The sequence below is a fragment of the Dasypus novemcinctus genome, chromosome 3, assembly GCF_030445035.2.
Source record: "Dasypus novemcinctus isolate mDasNov1 chromosome 3, mDasNov1.1.hap2, whole genome shotgun sequence".
In the NCBI taxonomy this organism is placed as follows: Eukaryota; Metazoa; Chordata; class Mammalia; order Cingulata; family Dasypodidae; genus Dasypus; species Dasypus novemcinctus.
The window spans coordinates 183,917,934-183,934,966 of NC_080675.1; the positions used below are offsets into that span (position 1 = coordinate 183,917,934).

General features: G+C 64.3%; 1 protein-coding gene and 1 long non-coding RNA gene across 2 annotated transcripts in view; both read right to left on the reverse strand.

Annotated features, from left to right (window-relative positions):
- KLF13 (KLF transcription factor 13) overlaps positions 1–9,752 on the reverse strand; it is a 38,063-nt gene extending 28,311 nt beyond the window's left edge. Inside the window, exon 1 of the mRNA XM_058294823.2 lies at positions 9,003–9,752. Within this exon, the coding sequence (XP_058150806.1) occupies positions 9,003–9,501 (499 nt within the window). The 5' untranslated portion in view covers positions 9,502–9,752. The remainder of the gene's footprint in view (positions 1–9,002) is intronic.
- A 733-nt stretch (positions 9,753–10,485) lies between these two features.
- LOC131278076 (uncharacterized) lies at positions 10,486–12,002 on the reverse strand. Its single transcript, XR_009185275.2, has 3 exons — positions 11,929–12,002; positions 11,461–11,551; positions 10,486–11,030 (listed from the first exon to the last, which is right to left on the reverse strand). It is a non-coding gene; the product is annotated as an uncharacterized lncRNA (long non-coding RNA).
- Positions 12,003–17,033: the final 5,031 nt, after the last annotated feature.

Consider the following 17,033-nt stretch of genomic DNA (forward strand, 5'->3'; position numbering starts at 1 on the left):
GTTTACCAGCTCTGCTGCGTGGGAGGACGCCACCGCACGGGGACCGGCGCGCAGCCGAGGGGGAGGCACGGCCCGGCCGCGAGGCGGCTCGGGGCACAGGGGAGCAGGCGCCCCCTCCTCCAGCGGGGGCCCAGCGCCCCCCCCGAGCCCCTGCGGGTAAGCGGCACCCGGCTCCCCCTGGGGTGCACGCCCAAGGGGCATGGACGGGCTCCGTCCACACGCCAGGGCGCAGCCCCTTGGTCTGCGGAGGGGCGGGAGGCACAAACAGCAGGTCAGCACCCGCTGCTCTCCAGGGCTCTCTGTCCAGTGCACTCTATACAGTGCTCTGTATCGTGTTCTCTTATACAGTGTTCTCTGTCCAGTGCTCTCTATACAGTGCTCTCTGTCCACAACTCTGTCCAGTGCTCTCTATACACTGCTCTCTGTCCAATTCTCTCTATACAGTGCTCTCTGTCCGGGGCTCTGTCCAGTGCTCTCTGTCCAGTGCTCTCTATACAGTGCCCTGCCCAGGATTCTCTGTCCAGTGCTCTCGGCCTGGGGCTCTCTATCCAGGGCTTTCTATACAGTGTTCTGTCCAGTGCTCTCTATACAGTGCTCTGCCCAGGACACTCTGTCCAGTGCTCTCTGTGCAGGGCTCTCTGTCCAGAGCCCTGTCTAGTTCTCTCTGTGCAGTGCTCTCTGCTTGGGGCTCTCTGCAGTGCTCTCTGCTCCTGGGTCTGGCAACTGCTGAACAAACCACACGCCGGGCGGGAGCAACGGCTCTGCCCACCTCACATCTGAGGCCGGACGCCGAGACCACGGTGCCAGGGCCCCGCACGCTCGAGCCGTGGCCCTGTGTGGTGGCTGCAGCCACAGCCGCTCCTCTGCCCGTCTCTCCCGCCGCGTCCTCCGGTCTCGCTCCCAGCTCCCCCTGCCTGTGCACCCACCCGCATGGACGGAGGCCAGCGTCTCACGGGAACGCCCTCGAGCCTCCTCGACGGGCGCGCTCCTCCACGGGACACGGCGACGGCCAGCACTGCCACACTCTGCGCAGGGGTCCTGCTGGCCACACGCGCCCGTGCCCGCAGGTGGAGGCCCACAGGGCACTGCTGGGTGCAGGGGGACCCAAGGCGCAACTCGGCGCGAGGAGGGAGAGGGAGAGGGCCGAGGGGGCCGCGGTGCCGAGGTGGACACAGGTGGGGTCGGCTTGAGGTGGAGTCCGTGGCAGGACGTCCCCTGGACGCCCAGTCCACCTGGCCAGCTTCGGCCAGAACACACCCTCCCCCCCCATCGCCAAGACGGCGTTTCCCGACAGAGCCGCAGATGCCCAGCAGCGCAGACTGCGCGCTCCTGCTTGCCTGCCGGTCCTGCCGCGGGGGCCACACACAAGCCACCAGCCACACGTGTGTTTTGGTCAGTGCAGACGCCTGCCCGATCCCCAGCCGCCTGAGGCCAAGGGCCGAGTGGTGCTCTGAGAGGACCGTCTGCGCACAGAGGACCATGGAGAAGACGAGTCCTGTGGAACCCCCAGGAGACCCTGGCATCACCCGCACCAGCCACGCTTGTCAGGCCAGCCAGCGGGCAGCAGGGAAGGCGCCAAGCAGAGCAGACGCAAACGGGACCGGAGGGGGCATCAGGGGACCCCAAGCATGCCGGGAAGCCGGCGCCGGCTGGCCTGGGGCAGGGGCTGAGGGCCACGGTGGGGGGAGTCGGGTAACAGCTCTCCTGGCCCAAGAGGTGCATCCCGACGGCCAGGCCGTCCACCCTCTGCGTCTCGCTGGAGCGTCGGGCCGAGCACTCAATCCCACGCGGGCACTCGGTGAAAACCGGAGGGATCTGCTGCAGGGAAGACACCCAGAGCCGGCCCCCACCCCACTCCCTGGACCCAGCGGCAACCTGGGGAAGGACGCACGGGGAAACCCCCAGGTCCCCGTTCACTGAGGTCCTGTGCTCAGCACACCCCCCCCCCCACCAAGGAACTGCTCTGACATGGGGGGCGGGCAGAGCCAGGTGCTCCACGGGCGGTCTCCCCAGAGCCCACCGCTCTGCCTGGCCCTTCCGCACGGTCCTGGGGTCACGGCGCACGGGCCCCTGCAGGCAGGCCCCCGGGGCCGTGGTACTTTGGGGCATTAAACTGGGGCGGTCAAGCCTCAGCGCTTTTCTGAAGAGGTCACCTGGGGACAGCCGGGCTGGTGTCCGCAGAGAGGTGCCAAGTTCCTGGTCAGCAAGTGTTTCGAGAGGAATGTCAGGAAAAGGAGAGCGAGGAGGCCCTCCCTGCCTCCCGGCCGACGCGGCTCCTGCGGGAGCAAGCCCTGCGCCGCCACACCACGACGGGCACCGCCTCCTCTGGGCCGAGGGCCTCCAGGCCCCAGTGACGTGCGGGATCCCCCAGGCCGATGGGCCTGGGCCGGGAGGGCAGGGGCGGGCAGAAGGCCGAGGGCCAGGAAGCCGTCCCGGCCACGAGGCGCGGAAGCCCTGACCCGGGCCCGCCGAGAGGCCCCACCCGGAAGGTGCGGCTGGAGAGGGGCCTCACTGCAGGGGTCAGGGCGCGCTGACCCACCGGGCTGGTGGCCGTGGAAGGCGGGAGGGCACCCAGGGGAGGGGCCCGCGCCGACGGGGAGAGTGGGAGCGACGCGGCCGCCAGCAGGGTCCGGAGAGGAGGGACGGCCTGGCCCATGGCCCTGTGACTGCGGCTCAAGCCGCGGGGCGGTGAGGGAACGCAGCTCTGCTGTGTTACGGCCCAGGTTGCGGGCGCTGCGATGGCCTGGGAGGCTAGAACGGCTGCTCGAGGGATGAGGGGCGGCCCACGGCCTCCCCACCCCGCGCCTGGCCCACGGGAGCCGGCGGCGCACAGGGACACTGCCCGCAAACGCGCTCCAGGCTGGACGTCGTGCGGCCCGCCACGCGACGCGGCTCGCTGCGCGTCCTTTTTAAGGTGGCAAGCCGGCCGGCAGGGCTCCCCGGGCGGGGCGAGGACACCGCCCACTGTGCGGAGCTGCCGGGCCTCGACCACAGTCCAGAGCTGGTGCGCAGGCCCCGGCCCGCGACCTGGCGGGTGGCAGGAGGCTCAGCGCGGGACCCCGCCGCGCCCGGGGCTGAGCTGCCCGCAGAAGAGGGACCTGTAATCCCGTCTGGACAGGAAGGGTCTTTGCGAGAAAAGAGGCTCGCGGGGCCGTGCAAGGAAAGGAAAGCGGGCTGGCTGGTGCGCGACCTAACTCAGCGCTCTTCCCTTCTGGAAGGCGGGAGGGCCCCCGAGAGCGGACAGTGGCCCTGAGCCTGCACAAGCGGCCGCCAAGCCCGCCCCAACTGCCGCCCCCGGCTACAAACGCCCTCTGGAAACGACTTCACTCAGAGCAAGACGAAGGGGACCCCGTCTGGGGAAGGGGCTCCCAAGCCACCTTGAGAAAGACCCCGAGGAGGACCGGAAAAGCCGAACCCCGTCCAGGGGGCGGGAGCCGACCGGCAGGCGGAGGGCTGGGCGTCCGAGGAGGGCCCCACCACCAAGCCCCGGGTGACGGCCTAGCCAGGGGACAGCGGCCTCCGGCAGGGGCAGCCGGCAGCATCACAGGACACGCCCACGTGACACGTGAGTCCAACCTCTGACCACGCGCCGTCTGAGCAGGACCTAAACAGGCAAATCCAGGCCGTGGGACGTTCCACGGAAACTGGGTTCTTATGTGGTAAGTGCGGCCAAAGAGTGCCACGGGGGCTGAGGGGCTAAAGGCAGCTGAAGAGACGCGGCGATGGGCGCGGGCGTGGCTGGCGGGCTGCTGGACCCGTCGGACGCCTCGGGAATCGCTAGGGATGCGGGCTGCAGGCTGGACAAAACGCGGCATCCAGAGAGAGAGAAGGAGCAGAGGAAGGAGGAAAACACGGGGGGGGGGAAGGAAGGGTGTGGGGGAACGTCAGCAAGCGGCCCGTGGGGGGCAGAAGTGACACAAAGCAGCAGGTGGCAGCGCGCCCCGACGCGCAGGCTGGCCCCGCAGGTGCAGGCGGCTGGTTGAGCGGAAGCGGAGCGGGGGGCGGAAACCCTGCCCACCTCGCAGGCTGTGTGACCCCAGGCGATATCTGAACCCCTCTGGGCCTGAGTGCCCTGCTTTGGAAACCAGTAATGCTTTCTCCAGTCTCAGCTCGTCCTCGGGTAAGCGAGTAACAACGACGGCAAAAGCACCCGGGACGTGCCTGCGCCAGCCCCGACGCGGGAGCAGAGGCGCCTGCCTGTGTGCGTTCTTCTTGGAAGCTGTTTCCAGTACCTTCCGACGGCTCGCCCCAGGTGTGCGCTTGCGGCGCCCTGACACCGCGGGCGGCCACCGGGCACGGCTGGAGCCGGCAGGGCCTTGGCCAGGGGCCCCGCGTGCCCCACGCTGCCTCGCTCTGGGCGTTTCCACGGCTGCTAGCTAGGGAGCCGCACGTGCACACACTCGAGGCTCGCTAACGTGTCCGGGGACTCCCCTGCTCCTCTGTTTTCCTTCCCCTGCCTTAGCTGCGAGGACGTTTAGCCCTTTAACCCGCTGCGTCAAGGAACCCAACAGCCACCTGGATTACGGCCGTGCGTGTGAAGAAAGAGCCGGCGGGACCCGGGTGGGGCCGTGAGCCCGTCCCCGGGGAGGCCACGGCACCCGCTGTGAAGGACGCGGCCGGCACGCTGCGGCGCTCCGCGATCCCGAGGCCAGGTGCAGGCCTCTGAGGACCTGAACGGCGGCTGTGTCCCCTCACCCTCCTCAGGGGCCCACTGGAGAGCCCGGGATGGCGGCAGGGGAGCAGCGCGCTGCGGGCTAGGCAGGCGCAGGGAGAGCCGGGCCTGAGCAGGGACGAGGGGAAGAGTGGCCAGTGGACACCGCTGCAGAAGCCCCGGGCGCCCTGGGCCCAGCGCTCTCGCACACGCAGCCGACGCAGAGGGGGCCGGCAGGGCTCGACCACAGCCCTTGGTCAGGGGCCCTGGGAACATGACCCGTCACTGAGTGCCTTCCCACACACCACGGCTTTGAGATCAACACAGGGACCCCACCCAGGACGAAGGCTGGGAAGAAGCACCCACGCTCAAGGATGCTGTCAGAAACACAGCCCAGGGGAGCGGATGGGCACCTGCCCACCACGTGGGAGGTCCCGGGTTCGGTTCCCTGTGTCTCCTGAAGAAGACAGTAAGACAGTGAGCTGATGTGACGGGCTGGTACGGAAAGCTGACACGAGATGATGCAACAAGGAGACACAAAAGAGGAAACACAATGAGAAGCACAACAAAACAGGGAGCTAAGGTGGCTCAAGTGATTGAGTTCCTCTCTCCCACATGGGAGGTCCCAGGTTCAGTTCCCACTGCCTCCTAAAGAGAAGACGGGCAGACACAGAAAGCAAACAGCGAGCGTAAAACAATGAAGGAAAATTAAAAATAAATAAACCTTAAGGAAAAAAAAAGTGCCAGAACATACAAAAATGCCACCTCCTCTGCAGGAAACAGATGCCCCCAAATCCAGTGCTGCACAGCCCGTAACCACAAAGAAAGGAGCAGGCAACGCGGAGTCCTCCCACCGGCCGGGGACGAGGTACGGTACTACCTGCACCTGGAAAACCACGTGGCCATGTGAAGAGACCCCGCTGAACAAGAGCCCACGGCCGGCCGGCTCGGCAGGCGCTGCGCGTGCCGTTCTAAGGTGCTCGCGTGCACGCGCGGCGTGCATACGTGCAAATCCAGAGAGGAGCAGCAGTGCGCGGGTGAGAGGAGGCTGCCCGCTGTGTCCTCACACACTGCACTGGGGGAGCAGCCTCCCAAGCAGGCCCCCGCAGCCTGGGGGGGGGGGAAGGCCTGGAGTGCCGGCCTTGGGGGGCCCCTGGATGTGGCTCCCCTTGCTAATGGGGACAGGGGACAGCTCGCGGCCCTTGCTGGGGAGCTGGCCAAGGCGGCTGCGGCCGTCCAGGGGGGCCCATGTCTGCCCCATCCACCTGACCCGGCTCAGGTCCTGTCAACGAATAAAACAAACTTCAGGCACGCCCCACCCAAGCTATCGCAGGAAAGGGCTGAGCGAAGGAAACCTCCCAGGGCTTCCTGCGCCCCAAACAGGGCCTGCCGGCACCCCGCCCCCCGGAGACCCCCAAGCCACCGGGAGGGGCCCCCCTGGGGGCAGCGAGCTAGGAGGTGCCGGCTCCACGTGCTGGAGGGAACGCAGCAGAGCTGATTCGGAATCCACGCGCCCACAGCCTCCCGCGAAGGCAGCCCGCGTCCACCCACGCCCCCAGAGCCGCGAGCCCCCACGCGCGGGCCGGCGGCATGACCTGAGCTGCCCCTGGGGCCCGGGCCGCCCCTCTAGTTTCACAGCAGAGCCACGCTGCCCTCAAGACCCGGCGCAGCCCTGCTCATGGGAAGTGACTCCCGGCAAGCGACCAGTCGGGCGGGGAGGGCCGGGCTGACCACACGGCGCCGCAGCTTCAGCAGTGAAAGTCTTTGTCTCTTCCTGCCCTTTGCGCTCACGTCAGCGAGGCCACCGGGCACGTGACTGCCCACACTGTCCAGAGGGTGGGGCTGGCTGGCCAGTGACACCCCCCCCCCCCGGCTTCCCTGGGACGTGCTGGGGGGGGGCAGGGGGTCTCCGCTCCGGCGGGGACAGAGGGTCTCTGCTGGCACGGCTTTGATATTCGCCTCCTGCCAGAGCTTGCTAAAGTGCCTGGGGAGAGGGGTGTGCCTGGTGGGCTAGGAGGCCTGCCACGACCTGAGCCCCCGGAGCCTTTGGAGCCCACAGCCACCCTCCAGGACAGGGGCTGCAGCGCCTGTGTGGCTGGCCGAGGGGCCTTCGTGGGCTGCCCCTTTCCCGGCCCACCAGCCAGCTCCCCTCCTCCCCAGTGCCCAGGGCCACCTACACCCCACGCTCCCTCCTGGGCCCTGGCTGTGCCTGCCCCACCCCCAGCACACCCCAAGTGCCGCCCCCTCCGCTGCCAAGATGCCCTCCACTGCCAAGATGCCCTCCACCCTTCCTCCGCGAGGACCTGATCACACTGGGCCCAGGCCCCTTGACAGAGAGCCAGGGTCCCGCCCTGGCAGGAAAGAGCACGGAGGAGCTGCGGTCTGAGAGCCCAGAGACACAAACCCCACGGGGCCTGAGCCACAGCTGCGCCGGCCGTGCACAACTCCTGGCCTGTGGGAACCCCGCATCCCAGCTTTGTGTGCAAACACTTTGGTTTGTGGCACCTCCTGGGAACACCCCCCCCCCCCAGAAGGACCCTGACAGGGGTGGGGAGGAGACTGCAGGAAGCGGTACTGCAGCTCCACACACCTGAGGCGGGCTGAGCAGGGACCCAGAGGCTCCTGGCCCGGCAGGCTCGCACAACACTCACCCGGGGCCCGTTAAAACGCAGGGGCCCGCCCCCCACCCAGAGCTCAGGCCAGTGCATCAGGTCCTGGGCCCTGCATTCCTCCAAGGGCCCCAGGCGAACCTGCCCACTCTGGCTGGAAGCCAGTGACCTCCTGGGGGGGGGGCTCCAGGCTAGGGGTCCTCTTAGAGAGGAAGTGGAGCCAGGAGCAGGCTCCAGCCTCTTCTGTCCTCCTGGGCTTCTGGGGACCCAGACAACGCTGGCCAGGTGCAGGTTGTCCCCAGGCTGACTGGAGCCTGGAGCCGAGCAGCCTCCAGGGACGGCACATCCTGGAGTCCACCGCGACCTCGACAGCGGGCCTGCCCGACGCCCTCGCGGGATGCCGGAGGAGGAGCTCTGCGCCCTGAACCGCACTCAACCCCAGCCACGCCCCAAGGGCTGCCCTCTCCCCCACTCGGGGACCCTAGGTCCCAACTCGGTTTGGCTCCCCCGCCGCGACCACACCCACCCTGAACCCAGACCCCCGACACGACCCCACCCTGGGGATGGCCCGTAGCCCGTAACCCTGACCCCGGCATGCCTAGGGACAGCCCCTCAGTCGACCCGTCCTCAGGCCAGAACTCAGGCCACGTGGTTCGGGCGGCCGCCGGGCGGGGCTCTCCACCTGCAGACCCCGCCGCTGGGCTCCGGGTGCGGGGAGAAAGGAAGGGCCCTTCTAGGGTCTGAAAGGCTGCGGTTCTTTTTGGGTACTTTTTAATCCGCATTTTAGCTACTTCGCAGACGAGGCCGCGCGGCCCTCGGTAGTAAGTCAGTGGACCTGCCCCAGGCGCACAAGCACTGCGCTGCTCCAGAGTCCACGCGACCGCCGCGGCGATCGACCACTCCTCCAACCAAGCCATTCGTGGAAAATATTCTGGGGATTGGAGTCAAACAAACCAACCACCAAAAAACAACAGCCAGCGATGGGCGGACCGCGAAGTGCCCACGAGGCCAAGCGAGACGGAAGAGCGAGAGTGGGGTTGGAAAGGAGCAGGGCCCTGGGGCACCTGGCCCGCCCGTGTGCAGGTGCCGCGCGCAGCGCCCTCACCCCGGGACCCCGGGCAGGAGCCACCCGGGGCAGGAGCGGGGCCGATGGCCGGCCCCGCGGGCAGCGCGCACTTTCGGGGGAACCTCTCCGGCCGCAGGCCCCGAGGCTCGGCGCGCCTCCGCGGGCCAGATGGGCGGGGGCCTCCCACAAAGAGCCGCGGGCGGGGCGCGGGCACGGGGACGACCAATGAGACCCCAGAGCGCCCGGAAAATTACAGGAAAAGGCGAGCGAAGGCCGTGCCGGGCGGCGGCCGCTGTCCCCGCGTGAACTTCGCCCGCCGCGCGCCCGGCCCCGCCCCCCCGAGCGCGCGCCCGGCCAGCCCGGGGACCCCGCCCCCGCCCCGCGGCGCCCGCACCTGCCGGCGCCCGCCCGCTCCCCCCGCCCGCGGGGCCCGGGCGGAGTCGCCCGCCCCCACCCCCGGGATTACGCCATCCGCGGCCGCGCCCGAGCGCCCGGGGAGGGGGCGTGCCCGGCGGGGGCGCGGTCGCCAGGCGCCGGCTGCCAGGGCCCGGGACCGCGCGCGCGCGGGGGCGTGGGGCGGGAGTTCCCGCTCCCCGGGCGCCCCTCGGTCCGGCGCCCCCCCACCGCGGACCCGCGGCCGCTCCCCCCGCGCGTGGGCGCCCCGGGCCCCACTGACCTGTGTGAGTTCTCAGGTGCGCCTTGAGGTGCGAGGACTTGCCGTAAACTTTCTCGCAGCCCGCGTAGTGGCACTTGTGCTTCCGCGGCGGGGACTCGAGGTCGGCGCGGCCGCGGCCCCGCCGGCCCCTTTGTCTGAGGCCGGGCTCGCCGGCGCCCGCGGGCCCCGGCCCCGCCTCGGGCGCGGGCGCGGGCGCGGGGGGCGCGGCGGGCGGCAGGCGGCACGGGGCCCGGGCCTTGCGGGCCGCGGCGCCCTCCCTGCGCTCGGCGGGCGCGGGCGCGGGCGCCTGCTGGTTGAGGTCCGCCAGAATCCGCGCCACCACGAAGAGCGAGGCGCTGTCCCTGCCGTCGCGGCGCTCCTCGGCGCGGGGCAGCGCGGCGCCGGCCGCGCCCTCGGGCCGCGGCTCCGGCCCCTCCCGCGGCCCGTGCACGACCGCGCGGCTGGACATGGACACGAGGCACTCGGCGGCGAAGTGGTCCACGTAGGCGGCGGCTGCCATGCTCGCGGGGCGCAGCTCCTCGCCCCGAGTCGGCGCCGCCTCCGCGCCCGCGGCCTCCGCGCCGAGCGGGCGGGGTGGGGGCGGGGGGCGCGGCGCCCTCGCGGGGGGCTGGGCCGGGCGCGCCGCCGCCGTCACCCGCGCGCCTGCCCCGCCCGCGCCGCGGGGGGCGCGCGCAGGGGGGGCGCGGGCCGGGGGCTGCCCGCGGCGGCGGGCCGGGCCGGGGGCTGCGGGCGGCGAGGCGGCGCGGCGCGGCGCGGGGAGGCGGCCGCAGGCTCGCCGCGGCGGGGCAGGCGGGACGGCCGCCGTGCGCGCGGCGCCGCGGAGGGGGCGGCCCGGGCCCGGGGGGTGGGCGGGGCCGGGGCCACATCTGGCCCCGACGTCACCCCCGGCCACATCCTGGCGGCGCAGGTTCCCGGCGGCCGCGGGCGGCGGCGCGCGGCGGGGGGCGGGGGGGCGCGCGCCCGCGCGGGGGCGGGGCCGGGGGGCCGCGGGCCAATCCGCGCGGCCGGGCGGGCCGGAGGGCCAATGGCTGCGCCCCTGGCCGGCGGGGGGCGGGGCGCCGGGCACGCGGACGCACGACGTGCGGTGTCGCCGCCGGCCGCTCCCCGCCCCCGCCCGGGCCCCGCGGGACGGGCTCCCCCGAGCGTGGGCGCAGGGACGGCTTGGCGCGGGGCGGGCTCGGCGCCCCCTTTGTCCCGCCCGCGGCCGCCGGGCTGGGGCGTCCCTCCGCGGCCCCAGCGCCGCGGGCCCCTCGCGGCACGCCCCGGCCGCTCGGCGCCTCCCGCCGCGCTCCCGGGGCGGGGCGGGGTCTGCGCTGCTCCCCCGGCGGGTCCCCGACCGCCGGGGGCCCGGGGACGCCGCGGCCTGCGCTCGCGGGAGTGCGCTACGGGGCCCTTCCCCCGCCCCAGGCGCGCTGCCGGCGTCCCCCGCTGCCCCCTCCCGCCGCGGCCTGGGCGGCTCCGGACGCCGCCAGCTGCGGGGACCCTGCCCGCCCCATCTGCCCGCGGTCGGGGCCTGGCGGCGGAAACGCTCGGCTGCACCCCGCCCCGGCTCCCCGCCCAGGCCGGGCCACCGCCGAGCGCGGCGCACCCCCTTCCCCGTCTGCCTCTCGGGAGCCTGAGGCCCCAGCCCGGCTTCCTGGGCTTCCGCGCGCCCCTGCGGGCCACCAGAAGGCGGGGGGGAGCGTCAGAGCCGTCCTGCGCCCGGAGTGACGCGCTTGGCCTGGTGGAGTTTCTCACCATTTATTTCACTTGGAGCCCAGGGCGGAAACACTTTGGTTTCCAGATAGCCAAGGGGGAAACTGAGGCGGGTAATTCTGAGTTGCACGTTATTGACCCCCGAGTGGAGGCGCCTCCTACGCTCGCGTTCCCTCGTGCCGATTCACTTAGGAGCCCTCCAAGCCTGCTGAGGAGGGGCGGGCTGGTGGGGACCCGCCGGGCCCGACCCCTCTGGGAGGGTGTCTGCTTGGCAGGAGGCAGTCCTTGGGCTCCAAGGCAGATGGTGTTGGTGACACCGGAGAGGCTTCTGTCCTGACCGAGTAATGACTCAGAATGTTCCTGTGTTCTCACCACATGTCACAATCACTTCTTCATTAGAAGAGAGCTGGCCCGAGCTGCGTGCCACCCCGCCCCCTCCCCCTCCGCCAGCAGGCCGTCCCCGCCCCTCTCCAGCCTTCCCAGCTCCGCGACTCCCCACCTCCGTGAACCCCGCTGGCTCGCTGGCCACCCGAGCACCCGCAGGCACCCTCCCGGGAGGCTCCCAGGTTTGGGCTGTGCCCCATGGCATGCCGGAAGCAAAGCCCAGCCCCCTCCCGGGCTTCTCCACGGTCCTGATGATTTTTTAGGGCAGTCTGGGTGGGAAGCCTCAACCCTGGCAGCCTACACCTCACACCCACGTGCAAGGGACTTTTCAGACAGATACGGTTCTCCCAGGAGGAAACCTCGTCACAGCCCTGCAGACCTGTTAGGAAACAGCTCAGTGGGGTTTTCTCAGAGAAGGCGCAGGTACACGTGGGGGTGGGGCGGGATCCCATCTCAGATGGAGGACCTGGCTGGAAACAACCAGAGCAGGGCAGGGGAGATCAGGTGAGAGCAGCGCACCCCGGGGAGGGAGCCCCAGCCCCTGCCAGCCGTGGTGTCCAGCTTGGGGCCGGGGCCCGGGCAGGAGGCCCAGTGCTGTCTTCATCAGGTCGGGTCATGGTTCTTCTTGGTCGGGAGACCTATGACCTAAAGGCTAGTTGTCTGTGCGCCCCCACCCAGTACACCCAGCCACAGCAGTGGCCCAGGGGCAGAGTAACACAAACGCCCAGTTCAGGCAGGGTGTGTGCAGATGCCCAGCAGGCAGGGTCATAGCAATCCTGAACCCTGCTGGGCAGGCAGTGTTCCCTCCGCAGCGAGAATGCTTCTTGAGTCGTCCCAATCCTGCTACCTGGGAAGCCTGGTGGTCCACTGTTCTACCAGGGGAAGTGCGGCCAGTCCATGTTCTACGGGGGAGTAGCCCAGCGGTCCACTGTTCTATGGGGGGAAGCCTGGCTATCCACTGTTCTATGGGGAGAAGCCTGGCCAGCCCACTATTCTGTGGGGTGGAAGCCTGGCTGTCCACAGTTCTATGGGGAGAAGCCTGGCCAGTCCACTCTTCTAAGGGGAGAAGCCCGGCCGTCCACTCTTCTGTGGGGGAGCTCGGCCGTCCACGGTCCCACGGAGCGGTTCTGAAAGGGAGGTCCTTCCTTGGCCCTCCTCCTCGGCTGCGCAGGAAGCGGGTGGTGGGGAATGTGGTCTTTTCGGGGCTGCAGTTTCCTCTGCCAACTTCCTGCCTGTAGAAGGTTGGGGTGAAAGGTTCTCAAAGCTCCAGCCCCAGACTGTATTCTTCGGTTCACGGTTTCTTTAACATTACTAGTTTCTCAAAAATATTGGTAGCCTCTTGCCTGATTTATTTGATTCCCGTTAGCATCGTTGTCGATCGCCACACTCACTGTTCTTTTCAAGACCTGCCTCTCCACCTCGTTGCAGGTTCCTTGAGCCTCTCAGCCTTTGATGGTAGAGCAAGACCCTTAGTCTCTTTTCTCTGAGCCTTCCAAGTTATCCCAGGTGACAACTTACCAAATTTTATACCACTCTTTAACATGGAAGGCCATCTGTCCAGTCTCCAAAATCAGTTTCCTGACCATCCCTTGATCAGACTTTAAGCCAATGCCACATCTTGTTTTGTGTTGCAGCAGCCCCCCTCCACTTCTGGTCATCCTGTCAGTCAGGATCAGCTAAATTATGCTACAGTAACAAATGATCCCCAAAGTTCAATGGCTTAAAATGCCGAAAGCTTCGTTCTCAGCAACCAAGGATTGACTGGGGACTGTGGCATCGTCACTCTCACCCCAGCTGCCAGATCGATGGAACAGCCACTCCTTCCAACAGTGAGGTCACCATGGCAGAGGGAAAGGGCCACCTGGGAGGTCCTGCAGTGGCAACTAACGGTTTGGTCCACGAGTGACAAGCATCCCTTCAGCTCGGAACCCATTTGGGCAGGTCTTGAACCCTCCTATGTGGACAGGGCGTCAGGAAGTGCAACCCATGGCATCCCAGACGGGCAAAGAGCTGGACGAGCCAGTGACGCAGGGACGGTTTCCCAGAATACCTCATGTGGCTTGGGAGGTGACTGAGGAAGCTGGCAAGGAATTCAGAGTTGAATTAATGATAGTTAAAGAGAAAACTAAGTGATCGGAAAGGAAGATAATTAAGAGGCTACAAAGAAAACAGACGGAAATGGAATGAATTAATTGATTACATGGCTCAGTTACAGATAATGTTTTCATAATGATAAAAATAAACACCAAACATTGATCTAATCAAACTTCTACAGAGTTCTAATGGAGGAACAGGACCCTCTGGGGTATGCGCATCATTGGGGAGGAAAAGGAGCTAAGTCCACATCTCCCCTAATGGGGAGGACGTTGGACAACACCACGGGGCAGCTCAAGGCAGCCCCCCTGTGGGAGGCAGAATTCTAAGGTGACCACCACACGCCTGGCCTGGTGTACTCGCACCTTCTCCCAGTTAGTCAATCAGAAACCAGTCAAGGTATTGTCAGGGTGGGATTTTGCAGGTATTAAGGTCCCAAAACAATTGACCTTATGAAAGGGAGATTATCTGGGTAGGCCTGGCCTAATCATACGAGCCTTTTAAAGGGAAGGCGGGGAAATCAGAGAGACTCAAAGCAGTTGGCTCTGGAGTTAAGGGCCTCATCAGTGGGCCCCTACTTTGGAATTTGTGCTCCTGAGTGTGATGGAGTTGGACTCTGATGTGACCTCTCTACAGATGCCTCTTCTGTCACTTTTACTGAATCTGTGGTTCGTGCTGGGGTTGGTGTATGCTCAGGAGACTTGATCTCTGGACTGCCCATGTGCCAGCTGGGTTCTGAGCCTCAGCAGAGTTGCAACTCCTAATCTCCGATTTGTTGGACTTGCACAGGTCAGCTAACAAGGAGGTGAAGATGGCCAACCACCACACCAGGGAACCGAGAGTGCCTACAACTCCAAGCAGGAAAATCACATCCATCAACCATGTGGACTTTAAGCGCCCTCTCGATATAGCGGTGGAGTGGACATCACCACCCCAGGGTCCACAGGATGGAGGAATAAAATATGGATTAGAGTGGACTTGCTGGTATTCTACTATAAAACTACTGTGACTAGTAATGGAAGAAACTGTAGCACTGAGGTGGAGAAAGTGGCCATGGTAGTTGCTGAGGGCAGGGAGAGGGAAGAAGAGATGTGGGGGCATTTTCAGGACTTGGAGTTGTCCTAAATGATAGTGCAGGGACAAATGCTGGTCATTATATATCCTGCCATAACCCACTGAATGGACTGGGGGAGAGTGTGAACTACAATGTAAACTCTAATCCATGTGGTGCAGCAGCGCTCCAAAATGTATTCACTAAATGCAGTGAATGTGCCACAATGACCAAAGAGTTTGTTGACATAAGAAGAGTGGGGTGAGGGGGAGTATGGGGTATGTGGGGACCTCTTATATTTTTTAATGTAACATTTTTTGTGATCTGTGTATCTTTTAAAAAAGACAATTTAATTTTAAAAAGCATAACGGGATTCCTGGAAATACAAAAAAAAATTTTTAAATTTTAAAACAAAAGAAAATAACAAAAACAAAAGAGAAAATAAAATAAAAAAGGCATTCCAGGCAAGAGACGGTCTCTGCTCTGAAAACGGCAAGGTGTGCAGGTGGCCTTTAGCAGCTGGGAGCAGCCCCTGGTTGACAGCCAACAAGGAAATGGGGACCTCGGCCCCACAACCACGAAGAACAGCGTCCTGTAACAACCTCGGGAGCTTGGAAGGGGACCCCGAGATCCAGACGAGAACACAGCCCTGGTGACGTCTTGACTTTAGCCCGTGACGCCCGGGCAGGGAAGCCGGTCAGGCTGCGCCCAGGCCTCTGACCTCCCAAGCCACAGGTGGTAAGCGGGGCCGTTGGCAGCTGACCCTGCTGGGGGCTTATTTTGCCGCAACAGGAAACTAAAGCACGTGCTGTTGGAGTGACGGGAGCAATCGGGGGAAAGAGGCGAAGGGGATGGTCCCTGGGGAGGGGCAGCGGGGGGGACTGCTGTTTTTCATAACAAACCTTGTAGTTACGCACTCTTGAAGCCATGTGCTGAAAAGACCGAGTCAGAAACCATTAGCTACCCAATACAGTCCTTTCACTCTGTCCTGAGGAACCACTGACCACACTTCCCAGACACCTTGGCAGTTGGGTGTGACCATGAGACCAAGGTCCCAACACGGGCACCTGAGCAGGTGCGGTACAGTGCTCGGGCCCTGGGGATTTTAAGAGTGGACATCGCTGGACCATAAGAGTGAACGAAGATCCAAAACGCGGCCACACAGAAGAACCCAAAAACATTGTGCCGAGTGAAATAGACAGGGCACATCAGAGCCAGGACTGTGTGACGCAGTTGTAAGAGGCGTCTAGAAATAGCGAATTCTCAGAGACAGGAAGTAGAGTAGAGGCTACGGGGGATGGGAGGAGGTGGTAAGAGGAGCGTTGGCTCGGTGGGGTAGTGTCTGTAAATAAATTAATTTATAAAGAAACCGAAGTAAAGGGAATAGAAAACAAAGACATGATGAGAAGAAGAACACCACGTGCTGGTTTTTAAAAACTGTAAATGAAAGGGATAAAATTGCTGGTAGGCGTAACCAAAAAAAAAAAAAAAAAAGGAGACCAAGAAGGCACAGATAAACTTTATTAGGAGTAGAAAGAGGATATAACTATAGAGACTAGAATTTTTTAAAAATCATAAGCAAGAGCCAAAGATCTTTAGGCCAATTAATTTGAAACATCAATTAAATGAGCAATTTTTTCTAGAGTAAATACAGATTCCAAGAGTGATTCAAGGAAAGAAAACAAAGTTCTATAACCATTAAAGAAATGCAATCAGCAATTAAAAATATATACTCCCCATTACCAAAAAAAAAAAAAATTTTAAGTCCCACTCAGTCAATTTTACAGAGGAATTCCACCACAACCATTGAATAACAGTCTTGACCTTATACCAGCTGTAAGAAAAGAAACTTTTCCGAATCATTTGATAAGGCTAGTACTACTATTTTCAAGTCCAGCTAGGATCAATTTTAAAGGACTCTTCTAGACCAATCTCTCTTATGAACTTAGGCCCCCAGATCCCAATAGTAGCAAACCCAGACCTATATAAATCATGTCCTGATGAGGGCAGAAATGAAAAGACAGCTGAAGATGGGAAAAATCTATTCACGTCATTCGCTACATTGGACGATTAAAGAAGAAATACAATCATCTCGATGGATGTAAAAAAAAGAATTCGATAAAATTCAGTAGTCATTCCTGCTATGATTTATTTTTCAGTTAGAATAATAAGAATTCTTGTGACGACCGGAAACACCTCCATGTGCTTCTAAATGTCCCTAAGGATGTGCAGTTGAGAGCCATAACCTCTAAAAGCCTTTAGAAAAAAATATAGCGTACTATCTTAAAAAAAAAAAAAAAAGACAGCGGGTCTCAGCCTCCAGCCAGCTGGACGCCGCAGCGCACCCGCCCGGGGCTGGGGGCACCGCAGACAGGAGGCTGCCCCCCCCCCGCTCTTCTGCCGGGACCCTCATTGAACCACCATGTGATTTGGGGGCTGCCTGTTCCTGGAGCTTAGCCGGCCTTAATTAACTTAAAGGTGGGGTGACAAGAAAAGGGGGTCTAAGGAGCGGGGGTGCCGGTCCACTTGGGGCCTGCCGTCTGCTCTGGTTAGACCGCTGGGCCCCTGGCTGCCCTCCTTCCCAGGTGCCGCTGCCCGGAAGCCTCGCCTGCCCACAGGCATGGCCTGCGGCCACGCCGAGGGAGGCCGGGTGTGCCAGGGCCGCCCCGGGGCTGCCGCCCCCCTCCTGGCTTGCTCGTGATACCACCCAAAAGTCGCGCCCCCCCCCCCAGAGAGTGGGCGCTAAAGCGCTGACAGCAGGGGTCTGGCCGGGCCGGAAAGGGGGGGCTGGAGGAGGGCCAGGCGAT